At 41.4% G+C, this 18,239-nt stretch overlaps 2 protein-coding genes across 4 annotated transcripts in view; one reads left to right on the forward strand and one right to left on the reverse strand.

Moving 5' to 3' along the window:
• The window catches only part of RECQL (RecQ like helicase), a 33,363-nt gene extending 16,038 nt beyond the window's left edge, over positions 1-17,325 (reverse strand). The window contains exons 1-11 of one of the 3 annotated variants that reach the window (XM_034782315.1): positions 17,253-17,270; positions 15,457-15,554; positions 13,822-13,898; positions 12,139-12,336; positions 10,881-11,060; positions 9,963-10,069; positions 8,790-8,988; positions 7,625-7,791; positions 6,087-6,168; positions 1,172-1,320; positions 961-1,078 (exon numbers count right to left, since the gene is read on the reverse strand). In XM_034782315.1, coding sequence (XP_034638206.1) covers positions 961-1,078; positions 1,172-1,320; positions 6,087-6,168; positions 7,625-7,791; positions 8,790-8,988; positions 9,963-10,069; positions 10,881-11,060; positions 12,139-12,336; positions 13,822-13,837 — 1,216 coding nt within the window. In that variant the 5' untranslated portion in view covers positions 13,838-13,898; positions 15,457-15,554; positions 17,253-17,270. Of the gene's footprint in view, positions 1-960; positions 1,079-1,171; positions 1,321-6,086; positions 6,169-7,624; positions 7,792-8,789; positions 8,989-9,962; positions 10,070-10,880; positions 11,061-12,138; positions 12,337-13,821; positions 13,899-14,764; positions 14,888-15,456; positions 15,555-17,252 lie in introns of those variants that run through there. The other 2 variants (XM_034782306.1, XM_034782322.1) reach the window with 2 other exon arrangements.
• A 141-nt stretch (positions 17,326-17,466) lies between these two features.
• Positions 17,467-18,239, forward strand: part of GOLT1B (golgi transport 1B) — a 15,849-nt gene continuing 15,076 nt past the window's right edge. Inside the window, exon 1 of the mRNA XM_034782329.1 lies at positions 17,467-17,629. Within this exon, the coding sequence (XP_034638220.1) occupies positions 17,605-17,629 (25 nt within the window). The 5' untranslated portion in view covers positions 17,467-17,604. The remainder of the gene's footprint in view (positions 17,630-18,239) is intronic.

Genomic DNA, 18,239 nt, shown 5'->3' on the forward strand with positions numbered 1-18,239 from the left:
ATCCACCCTGATTGAATTGGCCCTGTCAACACTGGTTCTCCACTTGCGAAGTAACTCCCTGCTCTCCATGTGTCAGTATATAATGCCTGCATCTGTAACTTTCACTCTATGCATCTGAAGAAGTGAGGTTTTTACCCACGAAAGCTTATGCCCAAATAAATCTGTTAGTCTTTAAGGTGCCACCAGACTCCTTGTTGTTTTTATAGATACAGACTAACACAGCTACCCCCTGATACTAACTGTGGCATCAAGTAGTTCTGCAATTTTATATTTGAGTGCCTTCAAAACTCTTGGGTAAATACCATCTGGTCCTGGTGACCTATTACTGTTTAATGCTCTGGGTCAACATACTGCAATTACAAGGCTGTGAGGGGATGTACAAACCCCACACTGGGTCTGAAGGGACAATACTGGGCTCAGGTAACCCCACCCCTCCAGACCTACAAAGCACACTTCAACTGGAAAGGAAGCTTAAAAGGGGAGCAACTCAGCTCAGAAGGGGGAGGAAGACAGACTTAACCTGCAGGCTCCTGAATAAGGGTGCCAAAGAAGCTTCCATGTGAGGAAGAAGACTGCCTGCTGAGACCAGTTGGGGCTGAAGGTTTAGTTGTCTTTTCTTTTATTTATATTGGACTTGGAGATGCTGGGCGAGGACGTGGGCTCCCCTACCAACTGCCCTTGTTGCAGGAGGGGCATAAACTTCATTTCCACCCCACCCCTTTCAGTGTATAAGGAGTGTCTATCAGAACCCTGATGTGAAGATAAGCCACATACAGGGATTAGGAACTGGACTGAAGGCCTTTCCCACTGGGAATCATGAGACTAGAAACTGGGTGTGTTAACCGCTAGGCCGCCTGGCCCTCTGTGCACTGTATTACAATGGCATAACGACGAACACGAGATTATTAGTTTATGTAAGTCTATTCCCTGTATCAGTAGAAACCAACTTGTTCACAATACCTGCACGTCCACTCTCTTGATAGTAGTTCTCCATGGATTTGCTCATTGAATGATGAATTACAAACCTCACATCTGGCTTATCAATTCCCATTCCAAATGCAACTGTTGCCACTACGACCTGAAACAGGAGTATAACCATTAAACCATCAGGATACCGATCTATATAGTTATTTAAGTCAGATAATTCTATAGAAATAATTGTATACCTAACCTGTATTTCATTGGCTGCCCATCCCTTGTGAACTTTGGTCTTATCTTTGGGATCCAGATTTGCATGGTAAGCATCTGCCTTAATTCCCAGTTTCTGCAAACTAATGGTAACTTGCTCTGAGTCCTTCTGTGAAAAACAGTAGATAATTCCTGTACCAAAGAAAAAACAAAAACAAAAAACCTCACTTTTTTATGGCAATGAAGTATTTAAAAAAATGTAAGTGAACTTCATGTTCGTGCAAGGTGCAGGATTAATAGGCTTGAAGATAACATCCCCTGTCTGTCCAAAGGAACTGACAAAACATGGGGAAAGAGTGCAAAACTTCCCAACTACTGACTTAATAATGTGCTTGGTCATGCAAAAGCAGAAAAAGCAGTTCAGTCTCCGCATCAATTCCAATTTTGGACTCTCTGCTTAGATAGCAATGGTATCTCCTTAGATATCATTTATAACAGCAACATAATAAAACCACCACGGTCTTATATAGCACTTTATCAGTGGACTGCAAGGTGTTTTACAAACAGCTCAAATTAGCTCATTTTACAAACAGGAAAACTGAAGCCTTGGCTACACTTGAGAGTTGCAGCGCAATAAAGCCGCCCACAGTGCTGTAACTCACTCCCCGTCCACACTGGCAATGCACATACAGGGCTGCATCCCCGTGGCTACAGTGCTGCAGGTACTCCACCTCCCCGAGAGGATTAACAGCTGGTGCGGAATGGCTGAGACACTGGTGCTCCAGTGTAAACGGGGAGTAACCTTATTACGCAGTGATTGACCTCTGGAAACTCCCCATAATCCTTTTAAGTGAAGGTTCCTCTCTTTGTTTTGTTGTGAACTCGGGATGCTGCTTATCAAAAAAACAAACACAGCTACTGTTTGCTGTGAATGAGTAGTGGCAGGCAGGGGGGCTCCCTTTAGAATGCCCACAGCTAGTGTTTACTTGAAGAGAGAGGCGGCACGCTGGAGGGGTAAGGGGAGTCGGGGGGGGTGTCCATAAGTGGCTGCTTATCTGGTCTGTGAGAAAAAAAACAGCTGCTGTTTGCTTTCAGTGAGTGAGAGGGGGTGGGGGTTGGAACTTGCAAGGCAGAGTGCTGACAGTGTCCGCACTCCAAAAATCCACTCTCCCCCCACGCTCCCTGTCACACTCCACCCCACCCCTTTTGAAAAGCACATTGCAGCCACTTGAATGCTGGGATAGCTGCCCATAATGCACCGCTCCCAATGCCGCTGCAAATGCGGCCACGACAGTGCGCTGTCAGCTGTCAGTGTGGACAGACTGCAGTGCTTTCCCTACTCAGCTATACGAAGACAGGATTAACCCACAGCGCTGTACAGCTGCAAGCGTAGCCATACCCTAAGGCCTTGGCTACACTGGCACTGTACAGCGCTGCAACTTGCTGTGCTCAGGGGTGTGAAAACGCCCTCCCCCCACCCCGAGCGCAGCGAGTGCAGCGCTGTAAAGCGCCAGTGTAATCAGCGCCTGCAGCGCTGCACGCTCGCTCACAATGCTGCAAAATACTCCCCTCGGAGAGATGGAGTACATACTGCGCTGCGAGAGTGCTCTCGCAGCGCTGGCGGCGTGACTACACTCGCTCGGCAGCACTGTGAATTCCCAAGTGTAGCCAAGGCCTAAGGCACGGAGAGGGGAATTAACTGCCCAACCTCACTTAGCAGGCCAGTGAAGAGTATCAGAGCTAAATACAAGATTGAACAGATAGTTTAGCATAAGTATTTAGCACATATTCTAAAGGGGCCATTCAAGGTGAAGTGGCCATTAACTCCTCTGTAGTCATAGGATAAAGCGGGGGGCTAGTGGGTTATAGATTGTTGTAATAAGCCATAAATCCAGAGTCTGTCTGTATGGTTTTTAGTGGCTAGCAAAGTTATGAATTTAAGCTCCCCAGCTCATCTTTTGAAAGCATTGTGCGGGTTTCCTTTGAAGACGAGAACTGATGACCAAATGTAGAGTGATTGCTTTGTGAAAAGTATTCATCCACAGATGATAAAAACACTGTGTCTTATCATTTTACTGTGAGGGTATGGCTACACTTGCAGCTATACAGCGCTGTGAGTTAATCCTGTCTTCGTACAGCTGAGTAGGGAAAGCGCTGCAGTCTGTCCACACTGCCAGCTGCCAGCGTACTGGCGTGGCCACATTTGCAGCTGCATTGGGAGCGGTGCATTATAGGCAGCTATCCCACCATTCATGCGGCTGCAACGTGCTTTTCAAAAGGGGGTAGTGGTGGAGTGTGACTGGGAGTGTGGGGGGAGAGAGAGAGAGTGTGGGTTTTTGGGGTGCTGAGAGTGTGTCAGCACCCTGCTTTGCAAGTTCCGACACCCCTGCTTCTCATTCCCTCACTCAAAGCAAACAGCAAAATGTTTGCCTTTTCTCTCTGGTACGGAGCTTTGAAATGGCACCAATCACAACAATGAGAAGAGTGGCCACTTGACAAGGGGATTATCACAGTGCAGCAAGCTAACTCCTCGTTCACACTGACACCCGGGAGTTGTAGCCACTATGCTGCATCTCTTGTTCCTCTCAGGGAGGTGGAGTACCTGCAGCGCTGTAGCCAGGGAGACACAGCGCTGTACGTGCCTTGCCAGTGTGGATGGGGAGTGAGGTACAATGCTCTGGGCAGTTTGCGCTGTAACTTGCAAGTGTGGCTAAGGCCCGAGAGTTCATTCGAGAGTGTAGTAATTGTCTGGTTTCGCCCATATACACCTCTACCCCTATATAACACGAATTCTGATATAATGCGGTAAAGAAGTGCTTGGGGGGAGGAGGGGTTGGGAACTGCGCACTCCAGCGGATCAAAGCAAGTTCGATATAACGTGGTTTCACCTATAACGCGGTAAGATTTTTTCGCTCCCGAGGACAGCGTTATATCAGGGTAGAGGTGTAGTAGTTTATTGGGGCATTTAGTGCCCTGGATAAGCTCCATCAAATGTTGTAAGACCCATGGATCTTGAAAGGTGTGTTGATCATTGTAGCAGTGAAGATAGGTCTGCAGGTTTGCATCCCTTGTTCTGGCAGATTCTGGTGCCGCTTTGAGACTGTGTGTCCTAGTCTGTGGGGAGCTTGCCTCTGATGAGGAGCTTGGAGAGATTGGTGGGTAATATGAAGGCAAAGAAGGGGTTCCCCATCCTGAAATAAATATTTCCTGAAGCCCCTCCTCTGGCCTTCATGCTATTACTAAAGACACTGGATTTATTACAATAATCTGTAACCCGCAACCCTCTTTTCTGTCCTATGACTACAGGGGTATTAATTGGCCATTTCACCTTGATTGGTCTCTTAGAATGTGCACTTACACTAAACTATCTGTTCAATCTTGTATTTAGCTGTGACATGCTTAGTACCATTCCCAGACCTGAAGAGGACCTCTATGTAAACTCAAAAGCTTGTCTCTCTCACCAACAGACATCGATCCAATAAGAAATATTACTGTACCCACCTTGTCTCTCCATTTTCCAAAGCGCTTTCATTCTAACATGGTATTTCGCAGCACCTTTAAATTGCTTTCATAATACAGCTCAACCTATTTTAAGCTACCACTGAAAAGAACTTCAAAATTTTATTATTATACATATTGGAGTAGTGCCCAAAGACCTAATCAGGATCAAGGCCCTACTGTGGATACTTAATGGAAGGGGGTCTTCTGATAGTGATGAGTTCTCAATACATTTTGGGGATACTTTGGAGCAGTTCCTTAACATAGGAGGCTGCCTAAAAGAAGGTCTCTTGTATAGGTTTCACTGGACTGTATACTAATTGTTGGGTTAAAGAGAAATTCAGATCACCATAAATGGAAAGTCATCTATTCTTCCAGACCATCTTAGCAGCTTTGGACAAATTTTCTAAATTCCTGTTGCCGAGCCCCTCTCTCCTAGCTACATTTTTTTTTTTTTTTTTTTTTAAATAATCAGGAATTTAATCCCTAGGAAATATCCACAACTAATAATCACTTTGATAAGAGCTGAAATTACTCAATTCAGACAGCTGCTCCTGGTTTGAAATTATACCAATAGAAGTATGTAATACATTAAATATACAGATCCCATATTTTCAATATTTACAAGTCAAACATTTTATTGTGAAATCTGGATACAAGGTGGCTCTATCTAGACCTTTAACCAAATTTGAGAAGTTGATCGAGGAACAAAACGTTTAATTTCTAAGATGTATACATTTTTGATTCAAAAAGATGTTTATAAAAAAAATACAGCCAATGAAAAGATGGGAGAGGGATTTGTACAAAGAAATTGATCTGGAGGAGTGGGTCTCTATATGGGGAAGGGGATATAAATCTCCAATTTATAAAAATTACTGTATAAATGGCATTTCACTCCAGTTTAAATCCATCAGATTTTTGTTATTAGGGAGGTGCTCTGTTGGAGAGGTTGAAGGGAAAATCGGAACATACTTGCACACATGATGGTTGTGTCCAGGAATTAGATTGTTTTTACAGGAAATTATTAAAGAGAATCGTCTTAGGACAAAATGCCAGCTTCCAAGAGATCCCGACCTGCCTTATTTAATGCTCCAGTAAAGGATCTACGTTTTACACAGAACAAATTAATTCATTTTTGACTGTTAGCAGCTAAACGATGTATTGCACATTATTGAAAATGTGTGGATTCTCCACCCTCCTTTGAATTGTGGCTTTGTAAAATATGCCACGTCTTTGTACTGGGAAACCTCTCTCACCAAATACGTACACAAGAGATGCACCAAGAGGAGGACAGCTATTTAGAAATTTGGTCACCGTTTCTAACGTATTCAGAGGAGGAGGGTTCCCCAGCCAGCAACCTTTAGCCAGGTTCTTTGAATATTAACCTGATCCTGAACAGTGATATACCATTTACTATAACTTTGCCTTAAATAAAAAGCATTAGTTTTTATATTGTTTACCTGAGAGCCCTTTGTATCTTCCATTGATGATCTTAACAATGTCCTCAATGAAGTCCTCAGTGTTGGAAGGTTTTTGACGAACCTGAAAAACATCACACACACACACACACACACTTAATTATGTACATTACCAAAGAACTCTTAAATGGCCATTCAGCCAATTTGTTATACTCCTATTACTATACTCTTCCTAATACAGTAACCTCAGCTATTCTTCCCTTTGATTAATTTAAATTTATTCTACAGTTTAAAGATCCATCACAACTAAAAAGCTCATTCAGGAGCAGTCCAGTAAAGAATGTGAAAGGAGCCACAGAAGTCGCCAACTTTTCAAGACAATTGCACTAGTTTTCTAAACTAAAATACTGGCTGTAGCAGCCAGTGCTTGCCACCTGCCATTCAATTATGAACATTCTAGTCTGCTAAACCCCACTCTCACAACGTATGGAGCAGCCCAAATTCTACTAAAATTTGTATCTTTTAGCATTTAACAAGATGTCATGGTGAAGCACCAAGGCCCAGCTCAGAAGCTAGCTCATTAAATAGGAAAGGATAGCCTCCAATATTACTAATCACAAAAGCCTTGAGCTCAGTACCAGTACACAACTCCTGGTTCCCAGCTACTGTTTAGAATCAAGTTGGCAAAAAGTAGTTTGAAGTAAAAAAAACTTTAAAAATTTAAAAAAAAAAAAATAATAATAATAAAAAGACCATCTAAGACATAAGCAAAACAGACCAAGAACACAAATACTTGGATAATGGGGGGGGAGGGGAGGGAACCTAATCTAATTAGATAAGATAATCCCTTCCTATTCAGGGTTCTTTTTGTCATACTCCTGAGTTGTCTCCTGTTTTGTTGGGTTTTCTCCCCGCCCCCACCTCCACTTCTTTGCCTTTCATTTCTTTGTCATTTCCTCAGACAGAAAAATATTCAAGAGAAATGAATCTGCCAGAGATTTAGCTTGGAAGGATCCTGTGGAAATTAAACATTTAAAAAAAAAAAAAAAAAAACAGAACAAATTTAGCTATTTGTCCTCAAGATAAACTAACTATTAGAACACTATCTTCCGGGAAATAGCAACAGAGGGTCCTGTGGCACCTTTGAGACTAACAGAAGTACTGGGAGCATAAGCTTTCGTGGGTAAGATGCCTTGCATCTGAAGAAGTGAGGTTCTTACCCATGAAAGCTTATGCTCTCAATACTTCTGTTAGTCTCAAAGGTGCCACAGGACCCTCTGTTGCTTTTTACAGATTCAGACTAACACGGCTACCCCTCTGATTCCGGGAAATAAATCACCACCACAGAAAGGAGAATATTTTCAAAGGCACCTGGGGCAGTTAGGAGCCAGACTCTGAATGAAGCCATAACTGTCGCTGGTGCCCTCACTCTACCCTAGAACTACAGAATGAAATTCTGTCTTCCAGAAGGCGTAACATACTGATTGTTCTGTATTTGTACAGCACCTAGCACAACGATGTCATGGTCCATAACAGGGGCTCATAGGCACTACTTCAAACCAAATGAAGTCAATACATACCTCATAGTAAAGATTGGGCCGATTGAAAGATGCAGTAAAGGTAATGCATTTCTGAACACACAAAATTTTCTGAGCATCCTTCAGAACATGACTTGTTGCAGTTGCAGTCAACCCAATCAATGGAGCCTTGGGAAACTGTCGTTTTAAGATACCAAGTGACTTGTAGTCTAAATAAGAATAAGGGGAAAAGATTTGGTTTCTTACACCACTAGTGATATATTAATACATCAAATCTGCAGCAAGTTAACAAGTAATAACAGAACTAATTTACAAATCCAAATGAAGTGATCAGCAGGCAATGCCATACTGACATAGTGGAGTGACTGGCCTTGTAATAGATTTTTACCTAAATTCAGAATGTACTGTTTATTAAAATGTATTCAAGTTAAGAGAATTAGAAAACAAAAACATTAGAAAAATCTAAAAACATTCATAATCTATATTTTGATTTGTGTCAATTCTAACAAACTATTCTGTCATTAGCAAGAAGAGATAAAGCCCATTATGGGTAATTTGTAAGCAATACTTTCTTTAATAAGAAATTTAAAAGAAAATTCCAGAAAAAGTTTAGTAGATGATACTGTACTCATCTGTACCCTGAATCATAAGTTCTTTCACAGACTGAGAAACAGCATTGATAAATACTAGTTTTATGCAGCTGACAAGACACGAGACCAAAATGCTGCACAATTTTTCTTCTTGTAAATTACAACAGAGGTGACTAAAGTGCATTCCATGAAATTCCACCGTGTAGCTATGGTATTTTCACCTTCAATACAGAGGTATTAAGCACCATGAAGAGAGTTACACAGACTTGTATTTTCCACAGGAAGCACATCTATATTAGAGATGACTGCCACAATCTGTTCCACTTTATGCAAATAAGGTGCAACTCACAGTCCCCTGGAAAACTGCCAATGTAACCCACAGTTAAATGTCCCTGACTTAAATGAACTTGAGCCTTTAGACAAGGCCATAAGTTATTTGTGAATGTACCAAATTAATGAAATTAAAGATCTTTGAGCCAATGTACAAGTATTTTCTGTGTCGTGTATTGTGCATAGACTTCACTATCAAAAAGAAAACATTTCCCCTCATTTCAAGCTTAACTCATCATTTATGCATGCTTGAATAACTTTGCATACGTATTTCTGGAGGGGCATACCAGGCCTGAAGTCATGTCCCCATTGACTACAACAATGCACCTCGTCCACAGCAATACGAGTGAGTCTCCCTGCTTGATAAGCTTTCTCCAATTTTGACATAAACATTTTGCTTTTTGCAATCTTCTCTGGAGTAACATAAATGAGTTTTAGCTGCGAATTCTTATCCAGCATTTCGTTGTGAACCCACTTTACATGTTCCTGTTAAAAAACAAAGAAGGAAGCTGGAAATGGACAAACCAGAATATCATACTCCTGTTCCTTAGTTCTAGAATAAATTGTGGTTCAATGCACAAAACACACTGCTACACCCAGCATAAGACTTTGCAGGTGATCTATGTAGATACACATAAAGTGATTATATTTTAAAAACAAACAAATATTAGCATTATTTAAGAAAAAGGAAGCAAATATACTCTGAATATTTATACTGTATTATTTAGGGTCTTTATTTTCTTTGTAAAATATCAGGTGCCACCCACATCTCTGCTGCTATGTTTTGAGAAAAAATTCCTTATGCAAAACAAATATCCCAGACTGTAATCTTTATTATTGGATTTTTGGATACATTCATTTTTGAAATTTGTTAGACCACATCAAGCCATTAATTCATTAGGTCTAGTACCCTGCCTCTGAAAGTGGCTACTATCTGATGGTAGTTAGCAAAAAACTACACACCCACACACAAAATGCAGCTAGCCATTTCCATAATGCCATATCACTGGGGAAAAAATCCTTTCTGCCCTTTGTGGCAGTCAGCTTATACCCAGAAACAAGAGACTTGATTCCATGTCTACGAGTCTACATTACTAAGTAACACAGTAATGTCCATCTTCTTTTAAATCCAGAAATTTGAGAGGTATGGCCAAAGAAAAAACACTTTAGTATAAAAAAAATGTGCATAACTGCAAAATATTTTTATGTCACTAATGCAGTCCCACAAAATTCTATTCACTTCATGCAAGGTTTTGACTTGTTTTATTGGTTTTAAATAGGATTGCAATATATTCGATTTAGATTAATATCATCATGGTAAGGATTGGCAGGAAGATGTCCTTTGGCTTATAAATTTTCATTACAATCATGCAAAACTGAGCTAGTCAATAAGAATATCCACATAATGTTCATAAACAACATGAATAAAGGTAACAATGTTGTATGGCAGTTAAACATACCTTACTGCTTGAAGCATTTAATAAAGCGGCAGAAATTCCCAGCTGTTCTAAAACCATTAGCTGATCTTCCATAAGTGAGATCAAAGGACAGATCACAAGTGTGAAACCTGAAACAAATAACCATTCATATTACTTATCTAAAATATTTAGTTCATATGATTTCTCACTGCAGACTGAATTGAAACAAATAACTCAATTGCAACAAACAAAAGCACCATATAAGAACTAATATATCTAACCAAAGGAGGTTGGGCATACAGTGGCCATATAAAGGGGATTAAACAATGCTAAGCAACAAGTTGGCCCCTTTTGTAAAAATTTGCTTTTTTTAAATCCAAGGCCAATAAGAATGGTTTCACAATTAAAAATATATATATATATATATATCCCAATAAAGCAATTGTTGTTAAAACACATTCCTCTGCAACATCTGAAATCAAAGCACTTCAGCACTAAGAAAGTGAAACTGACTTAAAAACAAAAGCTAAACTGGCTTCAATGATTTACATTGTACAAACTGAAATTCAAGAAGAACAGAGCAAATTTAGTGAGGAAAAAAATGGATTTTTAAAATATCTCACTCTTAATTAGCTAAAGATGTTGTTAGGAATCTAGACAAAGAAATTTGTTTAGAACAAGTGTTTGCAAGATCTGTGCCTATGTTTTTTAGGCTGACAGTGTCCCATTAAAGTGAAATACAGAAAACTAGTAGAAACATATTTCTAAGATAAGTTTTTGTCTCAAAATTGTTGCTCTTTCTTCCCATTATTGGGAATTACGTTCCTTATTCCAAATAATACTTAGCATTAGACAATTTTATTTACAGTAACAAAATATAGCATTACATCTCTACAACTAACCATACAAAACAGAAAACTGAAATCCATTTACTGGTACATGACATTTACTCTCACTTACCTTCAGAACATACTGCAGGTAACTGATAGCACAAACTCTTTCCACCTCCAGTAGGCATGACAAGAAATATATCCTTTCCTGCCATTGTAGCATTTATTGTTTCAAGCTGCAGAGACCTAAACTTCTGGAGTTTAAAGCTATTACGAAGTGCAGCTTTGATCTTCTCACACCATGGGAAGTCTGTAAAAAGGAGCAAGCAGTAAAAATACATTTTAAGTTAGAACATCTAAAACATAAAAAGGAAAGCCAATTAAAATATAGAAGCATTTTTTTACTAAAAGTAATGTGATGTCACATCAGGCCAAATTTTCAAAAGACTTGAAAAACAGCACCCATAAGATTTGCATGTATAAACTGAGGAATAGTGTGCATAAGTCTATGACTTGCATGAAAACATTTTGCAGATCCTTTGAAAATATAAGCACAATATGTTGCCAGGCTTAAGGATCTAATCATCCTGTAATGTGTATTAATGCTCAAAAAAAGCAGGCACACCACAAAGTCCTCTAAAATGCTAATCCTTAATTCATAATATTAATCCAATTAATGTAAATGGAAAAAAGCATTATGCCTGGTACTCAATGTTTACAGGATTAGGCCCTACAACTGTACCTGATTCTTTAGTTATTTTTCAGGGTTCTCTTAAACCAGTGTTCCTCAAAGTACAAGACAGAGAGACAAGCAAATCCAGAGAAAATATACAAGGAGGAATATTTTTTTTTCCTTTTACGGCCAAGCAGAGCTAGAGTTTGTTTACCTGACCAAAATTGCCTTCATTATACAAGACAAGCTCAAAGACTACAATATATTATGTGGTAGAGCTGGGGGAAGAATTTGTCCCAGGATACTTAACAGATACCCCCACCACCAAAAGAAAATTTAACTTTATATTCTAGTTAGTAACTTCAAGTTCCCAAATTATGATTCCATAACAAGCAAAGGAGAAAACTGATGAAAATCAGTTCCTAGAAGAATCTGCCCAGCAGAGCCCACTTCAGTATTCAGGAATATAAGCTTCACTCTATTAAAACGTACGGCAAACCAACCAACCAAGACAACAACAAAAACTTCTTGGCAAGAGGAAACGGTACAATAATAAAATTATCCATATGGAAATCAAAAAGCAACTCCTCGTGAAACACAGGTGGGCCAAAATACCATATTCTAACTTTCATTATCTCATCAACATTGATAATTCTTGGTACATTCTTCACATTAAATGGTAAAGATGATAATAATTGAATTTGATTTTGTAAACCTTGTTTGTTCCATGCCTCAGCTGAGGTTTCAGTTTCTTCACTTTCCCCAGCCTCTGAATCTTCTGAAAATTGTTTTATTTTATTCTTTAACACTGTCTTCTTATGAATAAGCTCCTGTTGTCTTTCCAGAAGTTCCTGAATCTGGATCTCTACTGCCTGCAGCTCACTATCAGTGGAAACCAGCTCCTCCTTTAGCACTGAAGTGAGAGAGAGAGAAAAATACAACATTGTAACATGTATATTTTGCTAATTACAACTTCAAATCACATTAGACATTTTGCATCCAACGGTTGACAGCAATCCAATCTACAATCAAGAGTGTCTGGAAAAATGGAGCAAGTACTCTCTTAGCACCTTGACAGGCCTGTTGCAGAACTTAAAATATTTAATATTCATAAGGCACTCTAAAGGTGTAAAATGCCTTATTAATATATTAATAAACCACAACTGTACTCTTCTTTGCTGCAGCTTAGGAGAAGTCTGTCACACTGTAATGATGGATGATAACGTTGGTTGTTGTAGAAAAATCATGTCATAGTGCAACTTCTGAGAAACTATATCCACCTTGGCACAGGAATGGACTCGGATTCATAGATTTCAAGGACTGATGGGACCAGTGTGATATAATAAGATCTTTTTCATCTTGTGATCCTATAGTCAAATTTGGCCTCGACCACTTTTAGTACACAGGGATGCATGTTAGCACTGTGAAAATAGCATTAACATGCTACTTTTACATATTCCAAATTGAGTGCACAAGCTCTGTGCAGCTGCACGGTGAAAAGTCTTCATATCAGGAACAACATTAATTCCAGCAGAGGAAAGTGAACTGAAGATGGAAGCAGGGGAAGATAGGGGAATGTGCTAAAATATATAGACCACGCTCCCAACTCTACCCTGTGTCCTGATATGTCCCTCCTCAGGTCTAGAAGCAGAAGATCTGCAGAGCATGAATTCTGCATAGGTTTGCGAGCACAGCACAGAAGTCACAGCTTTTTAGGAGTACAGCCTAAGATATAAATTTGCTTCTCTGTGTCGAAGCACACTAGTGTGAATTGAAGTCAAGTGTTTCAGTATGTGGCTTCATTGCATTTTCCATTTAATGGACTAAGTTAGATCATGCATTATTTTGATGAATGTAGCAATATTTCTGAGACAGTTTACAGTCCCATCAGATAAAACTACACCAACATATTTTTTCAAAAATGTTATGCTTTGATCCAAAAATAGCAACCATGATAGTTCTCATACACAGATTTACTGTAGCTGCAGTGTATCAAAAATCCTCGTTGCAGATTTTCTGGAAACAGAACAAAACATGGAGGTTTTCCTTCCAAAATACCCTAAGGAACGAGTCCATGTTACAGACTAGTGGCCTGTGAAAGATGTCTTAAAAAAAAAAAAAAAAAAAACAACAACAACAAAAAACACTTTGAAATTCTTAGAAACCAGGAAAGCTTTTACAAACTTGTGTGTTTATAGCTACAGAAGTGACAAAATGTCCAAAATGAAATATGGAGGAAAACGTAATTTAAAAAATTATAGCAATTAAAATAATTTTCAACCTGAAGAAAACGCATACAGTTGAGATAACAAGCAATGAAAACAGAGTTTTTAACAAATCTGATGAAACCAGTTAAATGGTGGTGGAATGAACAGTTACCATCCTAATTTTGGTTTACCTGAAACGGTTGTCATCTTTAAAGTTGAAAGGACCCGTCCTTTTATTAATAAATGTTGCTTAAGCAAGCAATTCTCTCTAAAAAAAATTAAAATATTTTATTAAAAATCTCTATAAATCCATTAGACTGTAGTAAAGAAATGGGGGAAATGTCATAAGCTGATATATCTTCAAGCTACACAGGACAAAGCATTATACAAATATATTATATAGAGCAATCATCCTCTAGCAGGGAAACGACCAAGAGACCCTCCATAATTTCCATGGTATTAATAACAAAACAGCCAAGCTTATTAACTGGACATCATTTAGTACTTTCTTGTAAAGTCACACTGAATATATTACATTAAATTATATGCCTGTAATTCCACTGTTTGCTAAATACCGATCCAGTTTTGTACTAATTTCTCAGATCCTGTTAGTATTCACAATCCCAACTAGAGGACATCACACATTTCCCTCAACAAAAACACACTGATGTTAATTTAAATAAATTAATTCACAGGGAGAGGTCAATAACAGGATCCCTAGCACACTGCCAGACTTTCAAGGTAAGTGTTCTGCCAATTTGGGTCCTGAGTCAAGTCCCACAGAAGTTAGTGGAAGTCTGTCATCCCCATTAATAGGAATTGAAGCATGCTATAAAAACATAGTCACATGCTTTAGCGCAACAAAACAGAGAGCTGACTATTCATAAATGCAACTATAAGAATCTCAGAATTAATTACATAGTGACCTGCTAAAAAGGTCCACCATGATAGGACTTATGGGATTTTGTTTGTTATTCCATAGGAGTTAGAACAGCAGCAAAAAACTCTTCAATATATTAAGTTAATAAATATTTGTGAATGATATTCTTTGTATTACAGTATATCTTCACTGTATTACAGTAAGAAAGTAATACAAAATTAAACAAAACATAAAAATAAGACATCCTCCGTTACTTCAGTAGGAACACTGATTTGGGGAGAGGAAAAGGAAAAATCCCCCAGCAGACTTCTATAGTCACTGCCTAAAAACTGATCATGAGATAACAACATTACCGATGAATGGAACAAATAATAGATCCAGCTAAAATACTTGGTTTTGTCAGAATATGGAGTCAGAATAACTGAAAGGAGCTCGGCCGTGGACAGAATCAGATTATTGCATAGATTACTCATTTCAGAAAATATTTGGCAAGATTAAGCTACCTACTATATAGGACAGGTGGCACTGTTCAGAATCCACTATATCTGATCACAAGTTAGTGAATCTGAAATTGACAGCATTAAGGGGATAACCTTCCTTAATTTTTTATGCAAGTGAATTTAGTCCTTAGTAAAGTTACCGGGCTGGCAGCTCTGTAGACTGGAGAACCTAATTTATCCAAATGACAGGAATAGAACGAGCAGGTGGCAATGCAAGCATCCCTACAAATGCCCTGCCAACGTTAAACTGAGCATCCACCTCTATGAGAGAAAGTTCAGTGCTCATCATGATTCAGTCCTTGGCCTCTGTGCTGACGCTGCCAACGAGTGCACCAATTATTAGTTGCTTTTTCTCTAATGCAGACACTAGGGAACTGAACAGAGGCTGCTGACTCATTTCACATAGGCCACTGAACAATCTTCAGATAGTGACTGGTTTCACTTACCAACCTTGCATGGATTCAAGCCAGCAGTCTAGAGGTGACAAGCTCTGTATCTCACTTGCCACCCAGTTTCCAAAATAAAACCTCAGAAGAGTCAAACTCTAAAAAGAACCATGATGTTAGTAAAGCACTGCAAAAAGCTTAAAGTTAGATAAACTAAAGCAAGGTTAGCTTCACAAGCAAGTTGCGGCTTATCAAACTGCGTTAGATAATTCAACAACAAAAAAGCAAGATGAGATGTTCAGGATCTCATTAAAACGCACAGGAAAAAAATCTCAAGCTCGCAAAAGTTAAAAAGCATACAGAAGAACCTCAGAGTTATGAACTGACCAGTCAACCAGACACCTCATTTGGAACTGGAAGTACATAATCAGGCAGCAGCAGAGACAAAAAAAGCCAGTACAGTACAGTGTTATGTAAACTACAAAAAAAAAAAAAAAAAAGGACAGTAGCATTTTTTTCTAGTAAAGTTTCAAAGCTGTACTAAGTCACTGTTCAGTTGTAAACTTTTAAAGGAACAGCTATGACATTTTGCTTAGAGTTACGAACATTTCAGAGTTAAGAACAACCTCCATTCCCGAGGTATTCATAACTCGGAGGTTCTACTGTACTTAAAACTAACTCAACATAAGTATCAGTCAACAGCAAATAAGAGGAGTATGGCAAGTGCAGGAATATCATCATGTCAAGAGATTTAATGACCATGTCCAAGGATAAAGAATTGTTTTAAAAGAAAAGGAAAGTGTTAAATTACATGCTCCACCCTGTAGAGAGAGGCAGCTGAACATCTCAAATAGGCTAAGTAGAGACAGAAGACGATTCAGCTGAGTAGAGGATGTTTATATGGAAAATGTGCATCTGGCAAACCGTACCAGAATGCTCATGCAGTGATTCATTGGTGAATTTCCTTAGGAGAGGGATAGCTAAAGCCAACAGCAGACAGAACATATGGCAAGCCACGAAAAAGGGAAGGTGAGGACTAGGTGGACAATGCCTATCCAACCCAGCTGAGAATTTACTGAAGCTGGAGGTAGTGAATTGTTATTTAGCAATTAAGTGGTGGGGGTGTTTTTGCATATTGGACATTCTCACTGCTTTAAAGACCACTACCAAAAAAAGGTATTAATCCAGGGAAGGTCTATGGTTCTATGCTACACAGTATAAGCACTGACTCAGTGGGTGCTCAGAGGGCTGGAGCACCCACAGAAAAAAAATAGTAGCACACACCCTCCCTCTCCCCCCCCCATGATCAGCTGTCTGCTAGTGGTCAGGAAGCACTGACAGGAGGGGAAGGACCAGGGGTGGAGCTTCAGGTGGTGGGGTTGGGGTGGGGGCAGGAAGAGGCAGGGTGGGGTGGAGTCTTAGGGGAAGGAGTGTGGGGCAGGGCCTTTGGGCAGAGCGGGGTTGGAAAACCCCTGGGGAAAGCTGAAAGTCAGGGCCCGTGTTACACAGGTCAGACTAGATGAGCACAGTGATTCCTTCTAGCCCTAAACATCTTTGCTTGGGGAGGGGGGCGCCGAGAGGGAATCTCCTCAGCTTCTGTTTTAGTCAGTCACTGAATAGCTCTTGCCCCACATGATATCCCGCCCTACCCCTACATCCCTACCCCTCCCTTTACCCTTCCCTCCCCTGCTCCCGCCCTGCGTGGTGCACGTGGGAAGGGATGGGCTGATACCGCCGCCCCTACTCCTCCTATCCCATCCCCACGTGAACCCACCCCGGCCCTTCCCACGCGCTAGGCTCAGCCCGCCCGCCCGTCCGTCCGTAGCCCCCACCCCGCCTGCAGCCGCCGCACTCACCGCTCACTCTCGGCGGCAGCGCCTCGGTTTCCCGCCCGCTCGCGCTCTTCCCTCCTTTCCCAGCCCGCCGCAACTTCCGCAGCCGGCTCCGGCCTCTCCCGGCCAATCACAGAGCGCGCTGCGCTAGGATTGGTCCGGCTGAGCTCCCGTACCGCGACGGCAGCGAGAGGGAAGCGAACAAAGTAGGCGTTGATTGGCCCGACTTCCGCCAATGGGCGGTGCCGGGGAGAGGGGAGCGGGGGGCTGCGTGTTTCCGGAAGACGTGGCGGCCGCTTCTGCCGCCGCTTCCAGTCACCTCCCCCCTCCCTAGTTCCCTGCTGCTGCCGCCGCCGCCACCGGCCTCGCCGCCACCATGATCTCCCTCACCGACACCCAGAGTAAGCGTCCGCCCGGCCCTGCGGCTGGGGGCTCCGGGCGGGGCTCCTGGGGCGCTGGCGGTTGCTGGGGGGCGCTGACAGGGGGGCTCTGCCGGGGGTCTCTGGGGGAGGGGGAGTCTTGAGGGGCACGATCCTGACGCCGCTTCCCCGGGCGGCGTCCAGCTCGGGGATGAGCCCGAGCGCGCCTGGCCGCTGTCCCTTTGTTCTGGGAGCCGGGGTCTGCGCCGCGCTCTCCTCCCGCTTCCTGTTCGCAGGTGAAGAGATGGGGGGGGGAATCCCCTTCACCCCTGTTGTGGGCGGGGAAGGGTCTTGCGGGCTCCAGGGTCGTTTCCGCTCGTCTCCGGCTGGCCGCCCTTCCCTCCCGCTGGACACGTGCGCCGGGCGGCCTCTGCAATACCCGGGATCCCTCGGACGAGCTTCATGCGCCAAACACGGACTGTAGTCCGAGCAGCCCTAGTAGTGAGGGGTCTAGGGAGCTCCGTGTGTAACTATTTACAGTGTCAAGTATCAGAGGGGTAGCCGTGTTAGTCTGAATCTGTAAAAAGCAACAGAGGGTCCTGTGGCACCTTTGAGACTAACAGAAGTATTGGGAGCATAAGCTTTCGTGGGT

Source organism: Trachemys scripta, chromosome 1 (genome assembly GCF_013100865.1).
Source record: "Trachemys scripta elegans isolate TJP31775 chromosome 1, CAS_Tse_1.0, whole genome shotgun sequence".
Lineage (NCBI taxonomy): Eukaryota > Metazoa > Chordata > Testudines > Emydidae > Trachemys > Trachemys scripta.